Genomic DNA, 20,600 nt, shown 5'->3' with positions numbered 1-20,600 from the left:
AGACAGATGGGAGAAATACCGACCAGATAGTCCCAAGAGGTCAAAACAACACAAAAGTTTACTGGCAAACTTTTGAAAAATTAGGAGACTTTGGCTAAAGACTCAATACAACATCTGATCAATATAAAAACACTTCTCACAGTATTAATTTAGCCCATCCAACTTAGCAAACTGTAAACCTGTTAGTTACTCAAAATTTTCCAAGAAGAGGGAATTAGAAGAAGGAGCGAAAGACAGAAGATATAGAAAAGCATACATAGCTACCAACGCCTGCCTTCCAGCAGTGTTCAGATACAAACTCCAAGAGGAAGGTAGGGTCAAGATGTGCTGCACTCATGCTCAGCCATGAAAACCTGGTGGTGGGACTTCTGGTCATTTGGCCACTCAGGAGCTGGGTTAGGCAGAGTGGAGCCCTGCCCCTGGTGTGCCAATGCAGTGCTGGAATAGAGGCTGGGGGGTGTGGAGGCAAGGCATTGCCTCACCAGGGCAAAGCTTGAACCTGCTCACTCTCAAACATGCAGGCATCCTTAAATGTCTCGGGACATCAGTACTTCCAGTCTCTGACAGGCACACACTGCACTTCAGACCCAGGGCTTGAGAGGGGCAGAAAACTGTTTTTTTTTTTCTTAATCTTGCTGAGAAAATGCTAAGCAGTGCATCAAAAATGTGCATCTCAAAAGGGCTCAGCCAGCTTGGTGTTTTCATGCTGAGATTCTCAGACATCAGCTCAGGAAGTATTGTGAGGGTGGAAAAAGAAATCCTGGAGTCCCAAGGATGGGTGGCCAGTAACTTTTAATTAATTGAAGTGACTTGACTTGGGGGAAGGCTTGTGTGGAGTCTTGGACGTGGGTGATGAGAAATAAATGGGTATGCAGCTTATCAGTTATGGTCTAGAGAGAAAGAGAAAGGTGTCCAGGACCAGGATCTGATGTGAACTTTCTTCTGGGATGGTGTGGGTTTGGGGAACTGTTCCATATTGTGGAATGCGTTTCAGGAACTAGAAACTGGTGGGAGTTGGTAGTATGATGAGTAACAGCATCTCTGTTCAGTAGGTGCTGCTGGGGTTTCCTGGCACTTGGTGACCTCCTTGCCCATGCTTGTTCCTGCAGCGAGCCCAGCACCTGAGCTCTGCAGTTCTCCTGGGAGCTGTGTGCTGTAGGCAGGAGCCAAATCCGCTCTGGTGAGGCTATGCTGACCCAGAACTAGTAAATCCTCCTGGGTACAAGCTGAGTGTCTTTGCACTGTGCTCTCTAATAACAGCAAGATACTATCCAGGTGTCTGTGTCGTTGAAAGAATGTCAGATTCCCCCTGCTCCCTCAAGCCTGTGGTTACAGAGAGTTCCAGATAAATGGCTGATAAGTTATGTGGAGCTGGCATCGAAGCAGCTGGCATCTAATAAAACACATGCAGGATCTGGGTGTTCCCATCCTAGAACGTAAAATATTAGAGCTAGGACAAAAAAAAATAGCATTAAAATAGTCTTTTTCCTCAAATCGTGCCAAAGCTAACCTGAAAAATTGTAATGTGGTGTACGATAACTTCTGCAATTTCTCAAGATTAAATTGATGGCGGTGATGTCCAAACTCTTTAAAGGTGTTCACACTGTGCACTTTTCTGTCTTGGTGAACAGAAGAGTCTCCCAACAGGTCTGTTCTGCAGCTTAATTTTTATGCTGTTGCAAAGCTGGATTGGGCAGGTGAGTGTTTCCAGCTGTGCTGCAGGTGCTGCTCACCGCTGCTGCAGAGGATTTGGCTGTAGGTGAGCACAGACATTGTTTGACAGGATTGCAGGTGCCGGAGTTGGGACTGAACACCCACTCTCAGGTGAGTGTGGCAGGACAGACTGTTCTGGGTGGAAAGGGGCCCCTGATGGCATCCTCTGAGGAGCTGCTCTGCAAGCCAAAACCAAGCCAAGCTCTTTTTTTAACTAGATCATTATGTACAGTAATAATTATGATATGCAATTAGGTGCTGTTATATATAGTGTATGTACTGTATGAGACACTGGGCGTGTAACAGTAGTCATGTTAACACAGGAGAGGAAGAAATTGGCTTTTATCTAAGCCTACTTATTTCACAAAATGCTGTCACTGTCTGGTGGTAGCTCTTTGTTGTTACTATTTCAGTTCTCTAAAATTACTTTTATGGCTCAGACACTGTCCCCAGCTTGCTTGTCCTGAGACCCCAGGTTCAGTCCTCACCCCAGCAAGCTGCAAGTAGTAGGATGCACTCAAACAGAAACAAAAAGTGACCTCAGAGGGTGAAGCCTGAGCACTTGCTGCAGGCAGGAGCTGTTCCACTTGCTGTGGTCATCCCCAGCATTCTGCAATAGACTGATTTATGCTCAGATAACATGTAAATTGTATCTGAGTCTTTTTCCTATTTGGATGCTCTAGCACTGGAATTCAGAGCAGACCTGAGTGTTGCCAGAGCGCAGAGCTGGCCACTGGTGTGGTCCAGGCTCTGGTGCTCCAGCATTGCACTGCTAGAGAGAAGCTGGATTCTGTAAGGGCTCTCTGCCTGGGCTGCAGACATCTAAAATGGGTTTCCACGGTCTTCTGCCAGCATTACATGTGGACTTCTCTGGTAACAGAAATTACTGGGTTTGAGGGAAGTGTCATTTGGTGACAGGGAAGGGCGGGCCCTTGGGGGTGTAAGGAAAAGATCAGTCAGGGCAGTATCTGAGGCGAAGTTGAGGTTTGCAAAGAAGCCAGACTAAAAAGATTTTTCTCAACTTGTCAGTTTAGCATAAGTCTGAGGCCCACCACCTGTGTGTGTTACTATCAGAGCAGATGCCAAGCATGAGCACAGGCTGTGGGCTGGGTGTGGACGTGAAAGGCTGCTCCCAGCCCCTGGGAGCACATGCAAGGCTGCTTTGAGACCCTCCGTATTGAAAAAGCTTACAAGGCTCCCCCTGGTTTGGAACATGTGCCAGCCACAAAGGATGATCTTTGTCCTTTCTATCCTCTGGCAGGAACCTCAAGTGTGGCCAGAGCCTGGAGCGCGACGTTTGATGAAATCATAGGGCAGCACATTGAAAAATTTTGTAAAAAATACATGACGATGGATGCTCCTGGAGTGCTAGCAAAATACCCAGACATCTTTGCTGTGGTGATAATCATCATCCTAACAGGTGAGGCACTGGAGGGGTTCGTGGGTCTTGCACCTCCTTCTTCTGTAATCTCATTGTTTGCTTTTGGAATGAGCATGAAGTCCTGATTTATTTTGAACAACATATTAAAGACTTTCTTTGATACAAGTATTGGATTGACCTATATAGCTGCTGTTGAGTTAGCACAGGGCATAGCCTCTTTACAAGGTTTTTAATTAGAGAGGCGCATTCTCAATATTTTTGAGCCACTTTTAAAAGCTTCAATCAAATTTTATATAAGGAGGAAAAGAAAAGATGACTTATCCTCAGTCAGGTGTAGGAGTTTAATCCTTCCCTCCACAAATCCTATTACACAAGAATTTCATGCAGTTGGTCTATCAACCTCATTCCTCCTTTGATAATCTGCCAATTTTTGATGGCTTGAGCCAGGAAAGTGAGGGGAAAAAAAAAGAAAGAGGGCTTGGTTACAGTTTCATGTACTACTGTTTTAGTTGTGTTTTTTTTTTTTTTTAATATATATGGGCTTCAATTTGCAGAAGTGAATACAAGATTCCAGAGAAATAAACTGTCACAGACAGTCCACACTTCTTTTTAAAAAAAAATGTACTGAGCCTTTGTTCATAAATTGGAAAAGTTCTGACAACTTGCAAGATCAAAATTCTTCTGAATGTTTATCTCTACTCCAGCTGGGTCTTGCAAAGCATTAGCAAGTTTAGGCAAATTTTAAAAAATATGCTTCTGTACTCCTCTGTGGTTTCTAGCAGGCAGAAGCTGCAGTGTCGCACTAGCAAGGTTACTCTGCTGTTTCCCACTCTGATCAGAATGGCCTTCTCAGTGTGAGCTGTGCTCATGGGGGCAGGCCTCATAAGCAAGGGATGCTTTGGCATTTGGGTTTACATTTGGATCTAGGGCTGATGAAGCCAATAGCAGCCCTCTGTTTTCAGGATTGCATCTGAATGGGAGAGATTTCTCCCTTTGTTCATTTGTATGTAATATGAATTGCTCTCATTTCAAATCAGAATCTGATCTTTCACTTCAGATACAATTTACAACGTTTAGAACTCCTTACTTTAGCACTGCTGAGGTGTAAACTTACAAAGGTTACTTTATAATAAGGTGGCTTTATGCTCCTGCATGAAGCAAATTCCATGGATTTTAATAAAAAAGGCAAACCATTATTTTCTAAAAAAAAACTGCTGAAAGAGCAGCTTTAGTCTCAAATACCATCAACACAAGTTTATTTCTGTTTGCACTGTCCTGAACTTCAGATTTCTAAAAAGTACCTTACAAGTTTTTGTGGGCTGGTATGCAGTCCTATCAAACACTCTTTTGATATGGCTGTCTCAGCTTATTTCTTATCTTAAAAGAAGGAAAGATGAGTACACAGGATGCTTCTCTCTCATTGAAGTCCCTTGGAGTAGCAGTAAAAGACCACTGTGTTGTGCTTTTCTGCCTTGGGCCAGTGTGAAGTTTTTTTACTTCTCCTTCAACCTTTGAGTTAAAAGTTTCAGTTCTTAAAAATCAGACACCTGAAGAGGAGTGAAGAGAGCTTGTCAACCTGAGAAGCCAAGTTATGCCTCAGTGAGATTTTGTTTGCCAAGGCCTGTAGCCATGTTCTTCTTCAGATAGATGATCTTAAGACCAAGCTGAAATCCTGCTCTCATTGAACTTACTGGCAAAGCTCTTGCTGATTTAAGGGAGCAGGATTCCCAAGATGCCATCTTTTTCTTTATCTTCAGCTCTAGAAGTAGCTATTAGAAGTAGAATCCTCCTGGATTTGGTCCCTGCTCATATTTTCCCCTGTTTCTAAGGAAAGTTGAGTGATGTTCATAACTTCTGCATTTAGCCAAGACCTCTAAGACAATGTTCCTTTATTGAAAACCACCTGTTGTGCTTTCTCCAGGTCTCTGTGTGGAGTTTGAGGCTGTGGGAGTAGTTTAAGTGTGTTAGCAAAGCACTTTACTAGAGACACAGTTCACATGGGCATGCTGGGTGGGAAGGTGTGTCACATTCTGGAGAAATAATGTCTGAACTGAAGTCCTTATCCTGCTTCTGGGTGAGTGAATCCTGAGCTACTTGGTTTTGTGAAGAAACAAGGTGTGATCATTTGGGCAGAGCACAGTATGAACACAGTTGAGCTGTGTCTGTGAGTCCCCATGACCTGCTGCTGGTGGTGAAATACCTGACTTATGCCATTTTTTCCCCAGGGCTTTTAGCTTTTGGTGTGAAAGAATCTGCCCTGGTGAACAAAGTGTTCACCTGCATCAACGTCCTTGTCCTTGGATTTGTCGTGATCTCCGGCTTTGTGAAAGGATCTGTTAAAAACTGGAACCTGACTGAACAGGACATTTACAACACCAGCCATAAATTTTTCAAAGACAAGTAGGTTGGATGTTTTCTTCTAATCTCAGAAGCTGGTGCATTTTCAAAAGCAAGTTTAAATGGGGGGTTGTGGACTGATTTAGAAAACCAGTGAATGGATTGGCTGCCTCCTTTGCCACATACCTTGGAGGCAAAGCTGTCTTTGGTGCGCATTTGCTGAAAGCAGGCTGTGCTGATGGGCTGAAAGTGCTAGGAGTAGGCTGTGTTATTGTGGGCCCTGCTGCAGGACTGACCATTTCTAGCCTTATAACCAATATGGCATCCAAAGTTGAGAGAAAAGAGCTCTTTAGACAGTGTTCTACTCAAATCTACACCAGGCTGGCTCTGGTGCCTGTATGAAGCAATGTCCAAGTATAGCTGTGTACTTTCTTTGAATACTTGGGCAATATCCTTGGGGCATTGTTATACTCTATAGAGACCTTGTCCCAGATGCCTCAATAAAATGAAGGCAAGTTGCAAATTATTTTAATGAATTGCTGTAAGCATATCATAAATCTGTTTTTAATGACATTTTGCTGCTTGGCCAAAATTCTGTCATCCTACACAAGGTCAAAATTAAGGAGCTTACAAGGCTTACCAGTAAGACAAAGCTATTAATTTTTGCTTGAGACTGTACCATGCAGAATAAGGGCCTTTAAATATCTCTACATGTTTCAGGCCTTTTATGATGGCCTGCAGGGAAGCACAGTTGGGCAAAATCTGGTGAGATTCATAAATGTTGTGTGGGTCAAATTATCTTGTGTAAAAGCCGCTTCTTGAACCTCTTTTCAAAATCCAACCTGCTGCAAATAAATTGCTTCTATAGGACATGTCCCTTCTCCTTCTCTCCTGCTATTCCCATGCAAGGAGCAATTACTGCAAGAGTTTCAAAGTATGAGTGCAGCTCTTTGACCTCTATGACTTAGTATTTTTGTAAAATTTGTTTGGGATTTATTTTATCATTATTTCCAGACTAATCCACATTTGCCTTGTGTTATTTCTGTAGGCCAGTTTTCATCTAAGTCTCAACAGAGATTCTATGAAAGAGTTCAGATGCTTATATGTGAGAAGACTTGCACATGGGATTTAGTTTTAGTTTAACTGCCTTAATTCATCTTTAGGAAGGCTTTTCACTGAAAAAGTGACCTAAATCACTTGAACTGAAGGGTATGCTTGTTATATGTCACTCAACACAAGGCACATGGATCTGGAGTCGCAATCCAGAGTGCACTGAGATCATCCTGTGTTTGTTGACTTAAATGAACTTTGCTTAAAGCTCAGCAAAGCATTTGGTGTGTCAGGGATTCAGGCTCCACTTCTCTCTCACTGTTATAGGCATGGTTTGAGTATGAGCTTTGCACAAGGAGTTTGAAAGATGAGAATGGAAAATGGGGTGCATTGTAAACAATCATGGCACCCTGCATTCCTGTCTTATGTCTATTCACCTACCCTTTATCTGAGACCATCTAAACTAAAAAGTGGATGGTTCACATGTTTCTCAGTCTTCAGCTTTTCCAAAAGCTTCTGTTCAAATGATTATATGTATCCACACACATGCAGTAATGTTAGGGGATTATTTTTAATATTCATGCTATTTTCTCCTTGTCTTAGCCAAGACATTTTTATCCACCCCACAAAACAGGTGGTAGAAACAAACCACGAACCATTTTTATTCCATGCATTCCCCAGGCTGTTGTAGGCCAGTCCAAAACTCAGCGGTGGGTAGGGCTTAGCGTTTTGCCTGGTATTTGTATGCTAGCATATGAAAGGGAGAGCCTGCTTCTTCAAACTTTGGCTTTGGATTTTGTTATGAGCTATGTGAATAGCTTTGTGACTCCCAGCTAGGCAGGATCACTTCTAACCCAGTGTCATGTCTTTCAGTCAAACACAGGAAGAAAAGCTCTATGGTGTTGGAGGGTTTATGCCCTATGGATGGAAAGGAGTCCTCTCAGGGGCAGCCACGTGTTTTTATGCTTTTGTGGGATTTGACTGTATTGCTACTACAGGTAAGAGGGAAGATGTCTTCATTCTGGTTGTGAACCTGGCTTCCTGTAGATTGACTTTTAGTAACATTGCAGAGCACAGATAATAGGGAAATGAGGACACCACATTTGTTGTCCCTCTGAACCCCAGCTCAAAATACGCTTTTGGCTCAGCTGTTCCTAATAGTGAGAGTGCTGAATTTGTTCAAGTCCCTGAGTGCTGATTGAGTGCTGACTTGTAGCTGCTGTGGCAATGGATAAAGTATAACCACAAGCTTCCTCCTTTCTTTGCCTGCAGGGCCCAAGCTTGTGGATGGTCAGTGATGACACAACCATGTCAGACTCCACAGAAAATATGTCTGGGTTTACCAGCTAGGCAAACAGGGAGAGCTCAGGTTCACCTGTCTGGTATGAGTTTGAGCCTGTAACTCCAGATAATACTTTAATCAACAGGTTATTCTGGAACAGAATTCTTCAGTGTCTTCAGCTGAAGAAGCTCTGATGGCTTGGATTATTTTAAAGATCCAGAGAAAGAGGAAGCCTCTGGGGAGTAAACTGCACCCTAGGGCTGTGCCTCAGAATCAGGAGTTTTTACCTGTAAAGGTTAAGAGGTCTCATTTTGAGAGAGAAGCATCAGCATAGTCATATTTCTTGTGGCTTAATTCCCTGAAGAAAGGATTATCCTTAATTTCACATTTGGCAAGAACCGTGGGAGCAGAGGGAGAAGGGAATCATCACAGACAAATATAAAGCATTACTGCATCTTGTTCCAAGCAAGGAGTTGAAGTGTTGGCTCCATTACTCCAGCCAGCCCTGGAGCCTCTCCTTGTGGGAGAAACATTCATCTGCTTTTGGCTTGTAGGTGGATGGATCTGTGTTTATCAGTTCATCCTGCTAAAATGCTGTACCTCAGGAGCTCTTGCTTTCAGAGCAGTTTTGTAGGACTAGGATAGCACAAATCTGTTCTGTAATTGATCAGTCCCTGAATTTTGAGGAATTTTGGTTTTTTACACACATTTTTTCCCACTTGGTTGTTGAGAATTTTCCACAAGATCTAGAGGAGATCCTTTTGTTAAGAGGTATTTTCAAAGATCCATGTGACTTTCAGGCACTCTGCCTTTCTCTGGAAACGGGCACCTACGGTGCCATGATCATGGTGTATTAATTCTGGTGGAGATGTTACTAAAATGGACATCCATGGATTTCCCCTACAACTGCACAATAATTTCTCACTCCATCATCTGTGATCATTGAACTCTTCTTGCGTCTGCACCACAAGTAGGATAGAAGGATGATCTGTTTAGGGGAAAAGACTACTTTTAATCCAGATTGTTTCTGTGCCTTAGTTTACAAGGCTTCCACGAATGTGTGTCAGAAGAAGTGACAGGAGCAGCAGAAATGGCTGCAAACAGGCTGTGATATCCCAAGTAGATGGAGCCGGCCATCAGTGTCATTATAGTCAAAGAGCACCTCTGTGCCCACAAAACCTTTAAAAGCCCCAACCAGCATGCATGCCCTAGGTTGGGATAAAGGTCTTGCTTGTCATTTAACTGATATTTAAATTCCTTTCTTGTAGGTGAGGAGGTAAAAAACCCTCAGAAAGCCATTCCTATTGGCATTGTGGCATCTCTTCTCATCTGCTTTGTGGCTTATTTTGGCGTGTCGGCTGCCCTGACACTCATGATGCCTTACTACCAGCTGGATACCAATAGCCCTTTACCCAATGCCTTTAAATACGTGGGTTGGGATGGAGCCAATTATGCAGTGGCTGTTGGTTCCTTGTGTGCACTTTCTACAAGGTAAGACACTGCTCTTCATTTTTGCACTTCTCAAGGTACATCTTTCATGTACCTCCACCTCTTTAAGAAATGGAGCGGAGACCAGGGATGAAATTCAGAGCTACTGACCTCAAAAGGACCAGGATTTCACCCTGTGGTAGGTACCAGAGAAGCAGGTGACCAGTATCACTTCCAGAAGCTCCCATCTTAGCAGAAGACCCAGCAGGGGCATCTCAGGAATATAAATCGGGATTGAGTGACTAAGTCATGGAAGCAACTATGCAATGCAAGCATGGTTTGAGTGCAAGACATCCTGGCCTGCTGGGTGAGAGCAGACTTGTGTCAGGTAGTGCAGGGTGCATCTTCAGGAGGGCATGGGGCTTACCATATCCAGGGCCATCTGTCTGCAGGTTACCTGCAGGACAGCCATCTGGAAGGGAGGCAGGGCAGGCTGGAGGCAGAACATGTCACCTCTTGAACTTGGAAGGCCTATTGCAGATCAACTTAGACATACTCAATTAGGTGAGCAACTCACAGAGGCTCATAGAAGTTACAGCTCTTTTACTACCTGAAAGGCTGGTTTTATGCCCCATGGCTAAGTTTAGCTATCCAAAGTCATAGAGCTGCACCTCAGTTACCAGCTATCAGTAATGTGGGTATTCAGAGGGAGCTCTTGAAGGAGAAGCTGAAGTGAACAAAAGCTACCTGTTCTATAGTTACACTGCCATAAACTTGCTTTCACTTGTGTGCCTGTGCTCAGCAGGAGGTGATATAAGTAGATTATTTCTCCTTCCTGTGTCCGTAGTCTCCTTGGCTCCATGTTTCCGATGCCTCGAATAATTTATGCAATGGCAGAAGATGGACTTCTCTTTAAATTTTTGGCTAAAGTCAACGAAAAGAGAAAAACTCCTTTAATTGCAACAGTGACCTCAGGAGCTACTTCAGGTAGGATCCAAAGACTTGCACAAATGTGTGGAAAGGAGACATAAGCTCATCTTCAGGGCAGATAAGTCTGTCTGACTCTAGCCCACTTACTAATTGGATATATTGCAGAATACAGCATCCCAGAGGGTGTCCTGGATTTCTAGGGCATGCCCTGGAGAGTCTGGGTGAGCATGAGTAGCTTGCTGTGTGCTTGTCCCTCTTTCTCAGAGCTCATTGCTTACAATCCTGTCTCATGCCAGGAACTACCTTTATCTGCTCAGCCAGCCTTAAAAGTAATTAACGCCCTGCAAGGTAGCAGCCAGTGGTGCCCCAGCATCCTTGTGGCTGTTAGCCTGGCTTGGCTGAAGACACTGTACTGCCTGTGCCAGAGCAGCCAGAGACGAGCAGATGGCCCCTGTGGCACTGGCATTTGTTAATCAGTTAGTCACAGCTGGCAGCCATCCTGTTCTCCCCTTCTTCTCCTGGCCCGCCAGAAATACAGGAATTAAACCTCCCGGACAGCAAGGATGAGCAGCTTACCCTGTTCTTGCAGCCTCCCCCTTCCTCACGATGCCTGGCAAAGAGGAGAGCAGCCTTGCTGCTTCCTCTTTACCTTCTGCTGCAAATGCAGGATGAGCCATGGGCACAAGAATGTGCCACCTTTGGTGGGGAGTTGCTGCCGGACTGCTGCCCTGGGCTCTGAGCTCTTGTGAAAGGGCTCAGCTCCTGCTGCTGGGACTCGCAGAGCCTCCTCACAGCTTCCTTCTCCCGCACCTTCCTCTTCAGGTATTCTTGGGTCCAGACCGTGGTGGGGTAGGAAAAAGAGCAATATAAAAAAAACAAAAACAAACAAAAAAACCACCCCAACTTTGTGGTCTCATCCAAGTGGTCCATAGTGCCTATGACCAAAACTCACACGAAGCTGCAGACACAGCATTTGCCAGCTGAGTTTGAAGGTTGGGCTGGTATTGAGCTCCAGGTTGTGCATTAAGGCTGAGCTGGGCCAGGCTTGGCTCTGAAGTCCCTACACTCTCATATGGCTGTTGGTGCCACCTGATGTCTGACTGTGTGTCTTCTATCCACTTATTTGCCTTCTGAAAGCCATATACAACTTCCTGTACAACCAGGGTTACCTGGTGAGGGTGTGTAAGCAGGGTAATCCCTAAGGAATGGCAGCCTTTTTCTGGAAATCTCCACAATGACACCTGCTACTTCAAGGTGCCCTCTTTGATGCTTGGTCCCACTGCATGCACAAGCCTCATTGCAGCCCAGCTGAGCTGAGACACCGGGGCAAGGTGCTGCCCATCCTCTGTTCCCTCTAGCTACTTCCAGGAGATAATTGTGACTTCAGGAGTGCTGCAGCTGCACTGGGGGACTAACAATGAGGTTGTGGCTTAAACCCCTGCTTTTCATTGGTAGTTGGGTGAACATAGCTGTGTGAGACAAACAGGCTGGAACTGACTGTAGTAAGCATTTCCTATTGTTTCAGCTAGTGAGGCTGGGACAGCCTGTGGAGTCTTAGAGTATTCATGCACCAAGGCCTGCCTCTCCTTCTCTTGGGACATCTTAAGCTCCCCTACCAAATCCTGAGCAAGAGTCACATGTGTGCTGCATCATTATTAACGCTGCTGAGATGTGCATGTTCTGCCATGTTGCTGATTTTTCTTTTCTCTTACCTTCCTCTCCTCCTACAGCTGTTATGGCCTTTCTCTTTGACTTGAAAGATCTTGTGGACCTCATGTCCATCGGGACCCTCCTGGCTTACTCCTTGGTAGCAGCCTGTGTGTTGGTACTGAGGTAAGAATGTAGAAGCTTTGTCTCTTGTGGCATACAGAGAGAATTCCACACAGCAGTCAGATTCTCTCATAGTTTCTATGGGCACATCTCCAGCTACAGGCATGTGAAGAGCTTGTTTCTTTAATTTCATGGGGGATTGTGTTAGTTGGATCTACAGAGAGGTCCTTGTTCACACCAGTCCTGCTATGGTCAACTCTAAATACCCCAGGAGATACACCAAGGGGTAGGGAGGATAGATGTGTGATCCTGGATGCCTGTTTTGTCCCCACTCTTGTCCCCAGTGGGGATACCATTTCAGGTTGTCCTCCTTTTGAAAGGGGATTTGAGATGAAGTCCAGTAGCAGGAAAAGAACTGAGCATGTGCTTGCAGGATCAGTGTGTCTTTTAGAAGTGCTGAGTTCCCACAGCTCCCCAAACCTAAGCTAAAAATCTTCAGTGCTTGGCACCTTACGGACAGCAGCACTCAATTAATGAAAAAAATATCTGAAGATGATGTTACTGAAAAGTACCTTTGTGTATTTTGTGTACATCTCAGAATGAGATGGAGGCTTTCACAGCAATTGCACTGAACTAACAACAGTCTTGCAGCAGGTGCAGGGCCAATGCTGTTCTGTGGTACCATTGCTTTGTGTTTGTGCTCTGCACCCTGCCCCTTGAAAATTCTTGCTGATTTACCTTACCCATCTTAAGTTTCCTGATTTCCCAGCCTACTCTTTTCCTCAGAGCTATAAATGGCTTTTTAATTTGTTTTTGCAAGCTGCTGTACCTATTGCATGACATTTCCCCCATCATGGGTTGTCAGTGCCTGTTTTGTAGTGACCTTGGCAGTGGATTTGTCTGCCTCTTGACTTCTTAATGATGTAGCAGCTGAATTGTTTCCAAAGCTGTAAGATCCTGCCACTAGTTTCTTGCTGTGGCTAGACTGAAGGATTTCACTGAATTTCACAATTCTCAGTGTTTAACAAATGTCTCATTCATTATGAGCACATTGCCACAGGAACTTTTTAAGGTGACTTTCAAAGTAGTCCAGTCCTTTAGTCAGACTTGTGGCTGAGTAACTTGACAAAACATTCAGTATCAGAGAGCTGAGGCTGGAAGAGTGTTTTTTATTTATGGTTCCACATGGTTGTGTGTCACAGCCCTGTTGAATGTGCTGTCCTCACATGCAACAACCATTCTTGCTTCAGCTCTTCCTTCCTTGTGTGGCAGCAGACAAGCTGGCAGAAGAGCCTGGGGTGGAGGAGCAGGGGTGCCAGGAATGCTGCTGCAGGGTGTGATAGCTGCAGAGCTGTTAGCTCAGCCACCTCCGTGCCAAAATGCAAGAGCTGAACTGCCACAGATGACACAATGGCCTGGTTATGACCATCGGTCTGTCCCTCTGCTCTTTCCTTCTCCTGTCACCCAGTCATGTCTAGGTGACATGGATGACAGGGTTCATGAAAGGGAGCACTGTCCACTTTAAAACACTTATGTTACAACCAAGCTGTAGGTGATAAGAGCTAGTCATATTGGCTTACATCATGATGACATCATTCCTCAAATTTCCCCTTGAAGCAGAAGGGTATAGACGTGACATGGGCCTGTTCTGGTGCTGTAAAGGTCTGGCATGCAGCCTGACTATCTGTGTGGCTTTTAAATGAGTGGTACTTTCATTTAAAAGCCAAACTAACAGGCTCTTTGTGTCATTTCCTTTTCCTAGGTACCAGCCAGAGCAACCTAATTTGGCATACCAGATGGCAAGGTCAACAGAGGAGACAGATAACAATGAGTCTGTGAGCACCAGTGAGTCACAGGCTGGTTTTCTGCCAGAGGAAGAGGAGAAGTTTTCCCTCAAAGCCATACTGTGTTCCACAGATTCAGATCCTTCCAAATTCTCAGGTTTGGTGGTGAATGTCTCAACCTTCATCTTAGGTGAGTGCTGGGCAGAGTGTCTCTGGGGCAATGAGTCATCTGAGAGGGCTTTGTTCTCACCATGGTGGGAAAACTCACCTCCATGATGTGATTTTGATGAGCTCTTGTAATGGCCAGAATAACTGAAGATTAAATTTCTGATTTCTTAAAAAGAAATCCACAGATGGAGTGTGTGGGGGTGTATAGTGGGAAAGGCATATCTGTTATGGTTAGGGTTTTTGTGAGTCACTGTTTTGTTTGTGAGCTTTCAGATTCTGCTTTGCCTACTTATGATTTGTTCTTGGGTTTTCTCTGTATCTAAAAAAAAAATCAGTAACCTTTGGTGTCTGTTCACAGGTTTCCTAATTGTGGGTATCTGTATCCTGACTTCCCTTGAGCCAAACATTCTGATAAACACTGTACAGATTATTGCCGCCATCCTTGTTGTCACTATCATCTTCATTATACGGAAACAGCCTGAAAGCAAAACCAAACTCTCCTTTAAGGTGAATGTCCTGGGATATGTAGCTAGAAAAGAGGTGTCTGGGAGGTGGTTGGAGGAGTATGTGTTGTATGTGTTGGCCTGTATCAGAAGGGGGACACTGGCCAAATGGATGTGCATAGAGTATAGGCATGATGTCAATTTTTCTATCCAGGAGAAGCTGGAAAGGCAGAACCTGCTGCAGAGCTGTGGCTGGAAGGGAAAGGCAAGACCCTGCTTTTGAAAGCAGATGGTTATAGGACCAGGGAAGAGACAGACACTGGAGGAAAGGGGACGGTTGTGAAGGGCCACATCAGATCATGGATACAAAAGGAGAAAGAACACAAGAAGTGAACTTGTTTGCAAAGATCTAAGGCTCTAAGAGTGCACTTTCATGTCCTCCTTAGTCCCCATGGGGGCTAAGGGATGTCCATTCTCTCTTAAACAGCCTTAAGTGTGAGGAACTCTGTTGTTTTCCTGCCCTCTCCAAGCACACCATCCTTTCTATATTAAACAAACACTAGGATGGGTTTTTCCTCCCAGTGTAATCCTACAAGTCACACTTCATCATATTGATTTCAGATAGCTCCACAATTTATTTAATTAATTTTGGATTATAATTCCATCCTCTAAACTGCTTTCATTTGGATTGCTCTTCAATTAAAAATTTTCAGTAGATTCACAGATTTTTAGTGGCAATACAACTAGAGTTTTCCAAGGTTGTGTTTGCAGCTCATTTTGGGGTAATGGTCCCAAAGGTGGAAACAGAAATGTCCAAGAGCAAAAAAGTTATGAACTCTCATCTAGATCTTATTTTCTGAACATGCTTCTGAGGAAGTCTGTTCACCTTTTACTCAGGATATTTCACTTCCTCTTTTTCTCCTCAGCCCCTACCCTGTCCAAGAAAAAAGAAAATTATAACTGTCACAGCTGAATCTGTAATCATAAAATCATAGAATCATTTTGATTGGAAAAGATCTTTTAAGATCATCAAGTCCAACCATTAGCCCAGGACTGCCAAGTCCACCTCTAAACCATGTCCCAAAGTGCCACATCTACATGGGTTTTAAACACCTCCAGGTCCGATGACCGCACCACTTCCCTGGGTAGCCTGTTCCAATGCTCGACAACCTTTTTTCTTATCTCCTTGCTGTTCTTTGGGCATTTACAACCTGATGGTGATTTTTCTGCAAAATCACTTTGGATATCCAAGGCTGACCTGTTTGTTTCCCAGTTGTTTTTTTAACAGGTAATTTTTCTCCCTTATCCAGTCTTCAGAGACTTTACCACTCTACCAAGAGCTCTCAGAGTTGCTTATTTAATAGTTCAGAGATTGCTTCTGCAATCTCTGGGTACATAACTCACTCACCTAGGGAAATTTTATTTGTCTCTACTGACTTGACAAAGCCAAATTTAGAAAAATATTCTGCTTCTCTTTTGTAATTTGTGTGCTTATCCCCTCTCTCTAATGATGTGAGCAGCTGCTTTACATAAAATTTTTTGGCAAAGCTTAAATTAAGAAAGGCCCACATTTCAGCCTGTTTGTTTTGTAAATCTCCTTTTCCCCTTAGGAGTGAAGTTTGCTTTCCACTTAATTCCACTATATTCAGAAACTTTTCTATTATTACAATTTGCCTTGTTTGATTTTATATTTGCAGTGCTATTTTCTGTATTCTTAATTTTGCATTTTGGCTTTGCTATCTCATTCTTTGATTCTCAGACCACTAAAGCATTCTTGGTACTGCTGTAGTCATCTCTTGCAGTATTTGCTGGTTTTTCTTCCTTTGGGATAATTTGCTCTCTATTGCTTCATTGCCTTGTTACCTGATGGATGAAGTTCCTCAGGTCCCTCCTCTGACATTCCTCTTACCTTCATCTCTTGGTCTTCAACAGGTGCTTGTCATGATACAGTCCTTGGTTTTCACTCTTCTTTCCTTTGCTCCAGAAGTATTGCTGAAGTAATAGCAATTTAGTATTGCTACTAAAATTTGCTTTTTGCCTCCTTGTAGGCCACAAAACAAGCTTTTAAAACAGGTGAACAGCATCGTTCACATGCCCCTCCTGTGTTGCACTGATGTCCTTTTGGGTTCAACCTTGCCTTTTCTCAGATCTGGCAGCTGAAGAGTTGGTAACAGCCATCACTTCCCATTTACAAGGGATGTGATGTTTGTTCCTGATCATTAACCATGCTTGTAGATGTAACATACCCCTCATTCTTTTTCAGGTACCTTTTCTGCCCTTTCTTCCTGTTGGGAGTATTTTTGTGAATGTTTACCTCATGATGCAGCTAGACGCAGGCACATGGATTAGGTTTGCAATCTGGATGCTCCTAGGTGAGTTTAAGTGAAAAATTGTATGTTCAAAGTTACTAGATTTTGTTCACCATAAATTTATTATAGCATTCCAGGGAGGGATTCTGCACTCTGATCATCCTTGGGCAACTCTGGTGACTTGACTGAAGCTGTTTAGTCAGTGTGTAACAAGCCTTGTTTCAAATTCAAGGGTCTTGAAGCCTTTGTGTGGACAAAACAGCCCATGAACCATCTTATGGGTCTTGTTGCCAACAAGAAACTGTAGAGCATTCCTTTGTTGGCTGGCCTTGTGCTGCTGTCTAGGTGGTAGAGCTTGTGCTTCTGGAGCTGAAGAAGCTGAGCTGCATCCCAAGATGCTCCCAGCAGCGCTATACATAAGGCTGAATTGTCTGAAATGCTCAAATCAGGATCCTATTTGGGGCTGGGATAGAGTGACTTTTAAAGACTGGTGCCTGTGTTAATGGCTTTTTTCCTTAAAGAAGATTGTGGCTGTCTGCTAGAAGCTAACCATGAGGATGGCTGGACTTAGACTGGTGTAACTTGAGTCAGTGACTGTGAGTAGAGGTTTCTGTTTCTTTACAGAGCTAACAGTGCCCTCTCCCTTGGCTTCCACAGGCTTTATCATCTACTTTACCTATGGAATATGGCACAGTGTGGAAGCCAGCTACGCAACCTCAGCAGAAGCGGAGAGAAACACAGACACTGGCTCAGACAGCTGTAAATGACTGTGTTTGGCTTACGGGCGACTGAAAGAATGGCTGCAGTGAAAGAAACTTTGTGGTGGGGATCCAGAACCAGATTACACCTGTAATCAGTTATGCAGGAACACGGAAGCAGAATGCAGGACTCCCCAACTGCAGCTTGCAGTTTGTTTAGCAGCACAGTTAAAAGGGACCACAAGATGAAAAGAATCAACTCTGGCATACTCCCAGCAGCACTGGCAGCTCATCTGGGGCGCTTCCCTCTGTCTCTCTCCGGTTTTGTTTTTTTTCCCCAGTGTGTAGAAAGAGAACTGCTTCTGTGTGCAAATGCTGCTATGAAACCAGGCCTCACAAATGTCCTTCTTTCAGTAGCCCTGGGAATTACCTCCTGACAGATATTCTACTCAATTTTACATGGAGCAGGTTTTGCAGTGCTACTGTCAGGCATAAACCAGGATCTATCCTTCACCCTATGTGAGCTGTACCCTCTGTGTATGCACACAAAAAAAAAGGTTCTCACAATCACTAGATTTCCCCAGGTTAACAAAGCACCTGTAAGATTTGCATTCTTTAAAATACCAGATTCTACCTTTTTTGTTTTATTTAACTGTGTTTTTTAGCTACGTGCTTACATGCTTTCAAGCATGTCACTGCTGTGAAATGTTGGGAAAGTTCATGCTTGCTGATTTTCAGGTGAGCGTTTCTCCCAACTGTACGCTCCACAGAGGAATTGCCAGCTTTAGTCAGGAACCCACATGATGCAAGTACTGCAAAGGCTGGAAAACAGCGGGTGTCTCCAAAGAGCAGTCCTGCCTCTTTGCCTCAGAAATCACCAGTGGTGTGGCTGTAGTGGTGGGGATGGCCAGCAGAACTGAGCTAGCTGTGACAGCAAGTACAGCCCTATGTTCTTCCCCCCACATCAGTTTTCTGTGCTGGCTGCTTGGCATTAGCAACTTTGGTTTGGCATTGTCAGGTGGAGCACATTCCTGCCCTGGGGAGGGAAGCACAGGAGGATCCTCAAAGGCATGAAGTTCTTACATGAGCAATGCCTGGTGTCAGCCCCCTGCCCAGGGAGGCTGTGGGTGTGCAGGGACTTTTCAATCCTGGCAGAGCGTGCAGCCCAGAAAACACCATTAAACTCTAGGGTCTGACTTGCTGAGGGGAGCTTTCCCTTTGGGGCTGGAGATCATCTCCAGAGCCTGCCTGTAGTAAGGCAGGAAATTTGGAGTTGAGACCAGGATCTGTATTTGATTGGCAATGTCTTGGTTTTGGCTGTAAGATGATTTTTTTTTTTGGTCTTAATTCTCTCTAATAGCTTTCCCTAGCCAAATTAATCCACTACTCTAAAAAGGCTTATTAAAGCACCATGAAGGTAAGCCATGCCCAAGTAATCCCACTGATATAAATTAATGCTTCAGCTTGTACTGAAAAACAGATCATAGAATCGTGGAATACTTTGGGTTGGAAAGGGACTTTTGAAAATCATCTGGTCCAGCTTACCTGACATCAGCAGGAACATCTTTAAGTAGATCAGGTTGTTCAAAACCCTGTCCAGCCTGCTCTCAAACACTTCCAGGGTTGGAGCATCCCAGACAGATACTGCAGAAATCCCCTTTCCCGATGTAAGTGGATGCTTTGCTAGGTGTCCTTCATACTACTTCCTCTGAACACTGGACAGTCTTTAATTTGTTTGTCAGCATGGCCCTTGCTGGTGAAGCGACAGGCTCTTGCACCTGTCATTGAGTTGGAGAACTGAACAGACCCCTGCATGACTTGCCCAGGGTCTCACCAGGCATCTGATGCAGCAGAAAAGGGAATCAGACCGTCTCCTGAATTTCATGGCTGGATTGTGGACCATTTCTCATGTTTCCAAGAGACTTTATAGCCCACTGAAGAGTTTTCATCTTTTAATTCTAATACACTGGGAGGCTTTTCTTGACAGGATTGCAATTTGAGGAAGTGAAGGTAATGTATTCATTGCCTCCTAGGTGCACTTCAGGGTGTGTTATGAGTGCAGCTTCCCCCACAGAATGAAGTGCTCCAGTCACTGGGTCTTGACCATCTGCCAAGCCTTTGCTCCTTGTGCATATACTAAGTCTTACTCAAGCAGGGAGAGATTAATACAGAAAATAAAAGCCACTAAGTTGAAGTCTATTTTGTTTAAACACAGGCAAGCTCAACACACTCCACAGCCTCCCAAAAGGCACTGAAAATGTAATGGGAGGGCAACAAGATGAAAACTGAGGATCAAAGTTTTGTATTGTACTGAAAATATAAGGATGTTTTTCCTACCTGGCTACCAGCTTCTGTTCAGTGAAAACATGAAGCTTGTGTCCTTACCAAAGCTTCATCTGCGCTGAGCAAGCCAAGGGCCTGGTGGAAAATCTTTCAGGAGGATGTTGTCAGGCACATTCCCGAGGTAGGGTATGACCCAGTCCCTTTTTAATCTTTGTGGCAAAGCCCGAGCAGTCCTGTGGCTCTCAGCAGGAGGGCAGGGTGAAGGAGACAGGGATTGGGGTGTTGAAACTGAGTGAACTGGAACATTGGGGAGTTCAGGTGTTTGTTGATGAGCCTGAACCACTGGCAGAAATGTTCCTGTTGTCACGTGCTGCAGCATGACACTGTAATGGAAACACTGGAGACCACAATCACTGTGCTGGCAGCCCCAATCATATTGGAAGCATCCTAGAAAAAGAGTCCATGGAAACTCATAGCATGTGAGCCACTGTCAGGTAAGGCAGCTGACCAACCAGGAAGCTAATGACTATCTAGCTTCCCTCTTTACCTTAATGGGGTAACCCTCTAATTGGCTTTTGCTTTGTTTCCCATTCATTCCAGTTTCTGTGTGCACAGAAAACACAGCAGGACAAACACTCGTTTGTATCCGTCAGCCCACAGGTGCACTGGCGCACGGATTTATTATCAGGAATATATTACACTTATCTGTACATCATAATTGAAATAATACAAACTCTTCCTGTAATCATTAGCCACATAGTAAACGGGACCACAGAACTCCTGCTGCATGGGAAACTGTACAGAGGCTCCTCAGTGTCCATGGGACACAACCACCATCAGTGCAGAGACAAAATACCTGATTTTGCACTTGATAGTTTTTCCTTTCCCCCCCCCACCTGCCACCACCACAAGCCTTTGCCACTGTGCATCTAGTGAGTCAACCCGTCTGTGCCAGCGTCACTGGAGGTGCAATCCCAGTAGGGCCAAATGGTACCTTCCCACAATAAAGATGAGTTTTCCATGC

The 20,600-nt window shown here is 44.4% G+C and overlaps 1 protein-coding gene across 3 annotated transcripts in view; it reads left to right on the top strand.

Moving 5' to 3' along the window:
- The window catches only part of SLC7A1 (solute carrier family 7 member 1), a 40,242-nt gene extending 19,642 nt beyond the window's left edge, over nt 1-20,600 (top strand). For all 3 annotated transcript variants that reach the window (XM_053934183.1, XM_053934182.1, XM_053934184.1), the window contains exons 3-12: nt 2,975-3,133; nt 5,320-5,494; nt 7,355-7,479; nt 9,032-9,254; nt 10,039-10,178; nt 11,852-11,954; nt 13,654-13,865; nt 14,202-14,350; nt 16,550-16,658; nt 17,253-20,600. In XM_053934183.1, coding sequence (XP_053790158.1) covers nt 2,975-3,133; nt 5,320-5,494; nt 7,355-7,479; nt 9,032-9,254; nt 10,039-10,178; nt 11,852-11,954; nt 13,654-13,865; nt 14,202-14,350; nt 16,550-16,658; nt 17,253-17,362 — 1,505 coding nt within the window. In that variant the 3' untranslated portion in view covers nt 17,363-20,600. The remainder of the gene's footprint in view (nt 1-2,974; nt 3,134-5,319; nt 5,495-7,354; nt 7,480-9,031; nt 9,255-10,038; nt 10,179-11,851; nt 11,955-13,653; nt 13,866-14,201; nt 14,351-16,549; nt 16,659-17,252) is intronic.

This window comes from Vidua chalybeata, chromosome 2 (genome assembly GCF_026979565.1).
Source record: "Vidua chalybeata isolate OUT-0048 chromosome 2, bVidCha1 merged haplotype, whole genome shotgun sequence".
Taxonomy (NCBI): Eukaryota; Metazoa; Chordata; class Aves; order Passeriformes; family Viduidae; genus Vidua; species Vidua chalybeata.
Note: the sequence above shows the minus strand (reverse complement) of the source record. Positions and strands in the feature narration are given on the sequence as shown.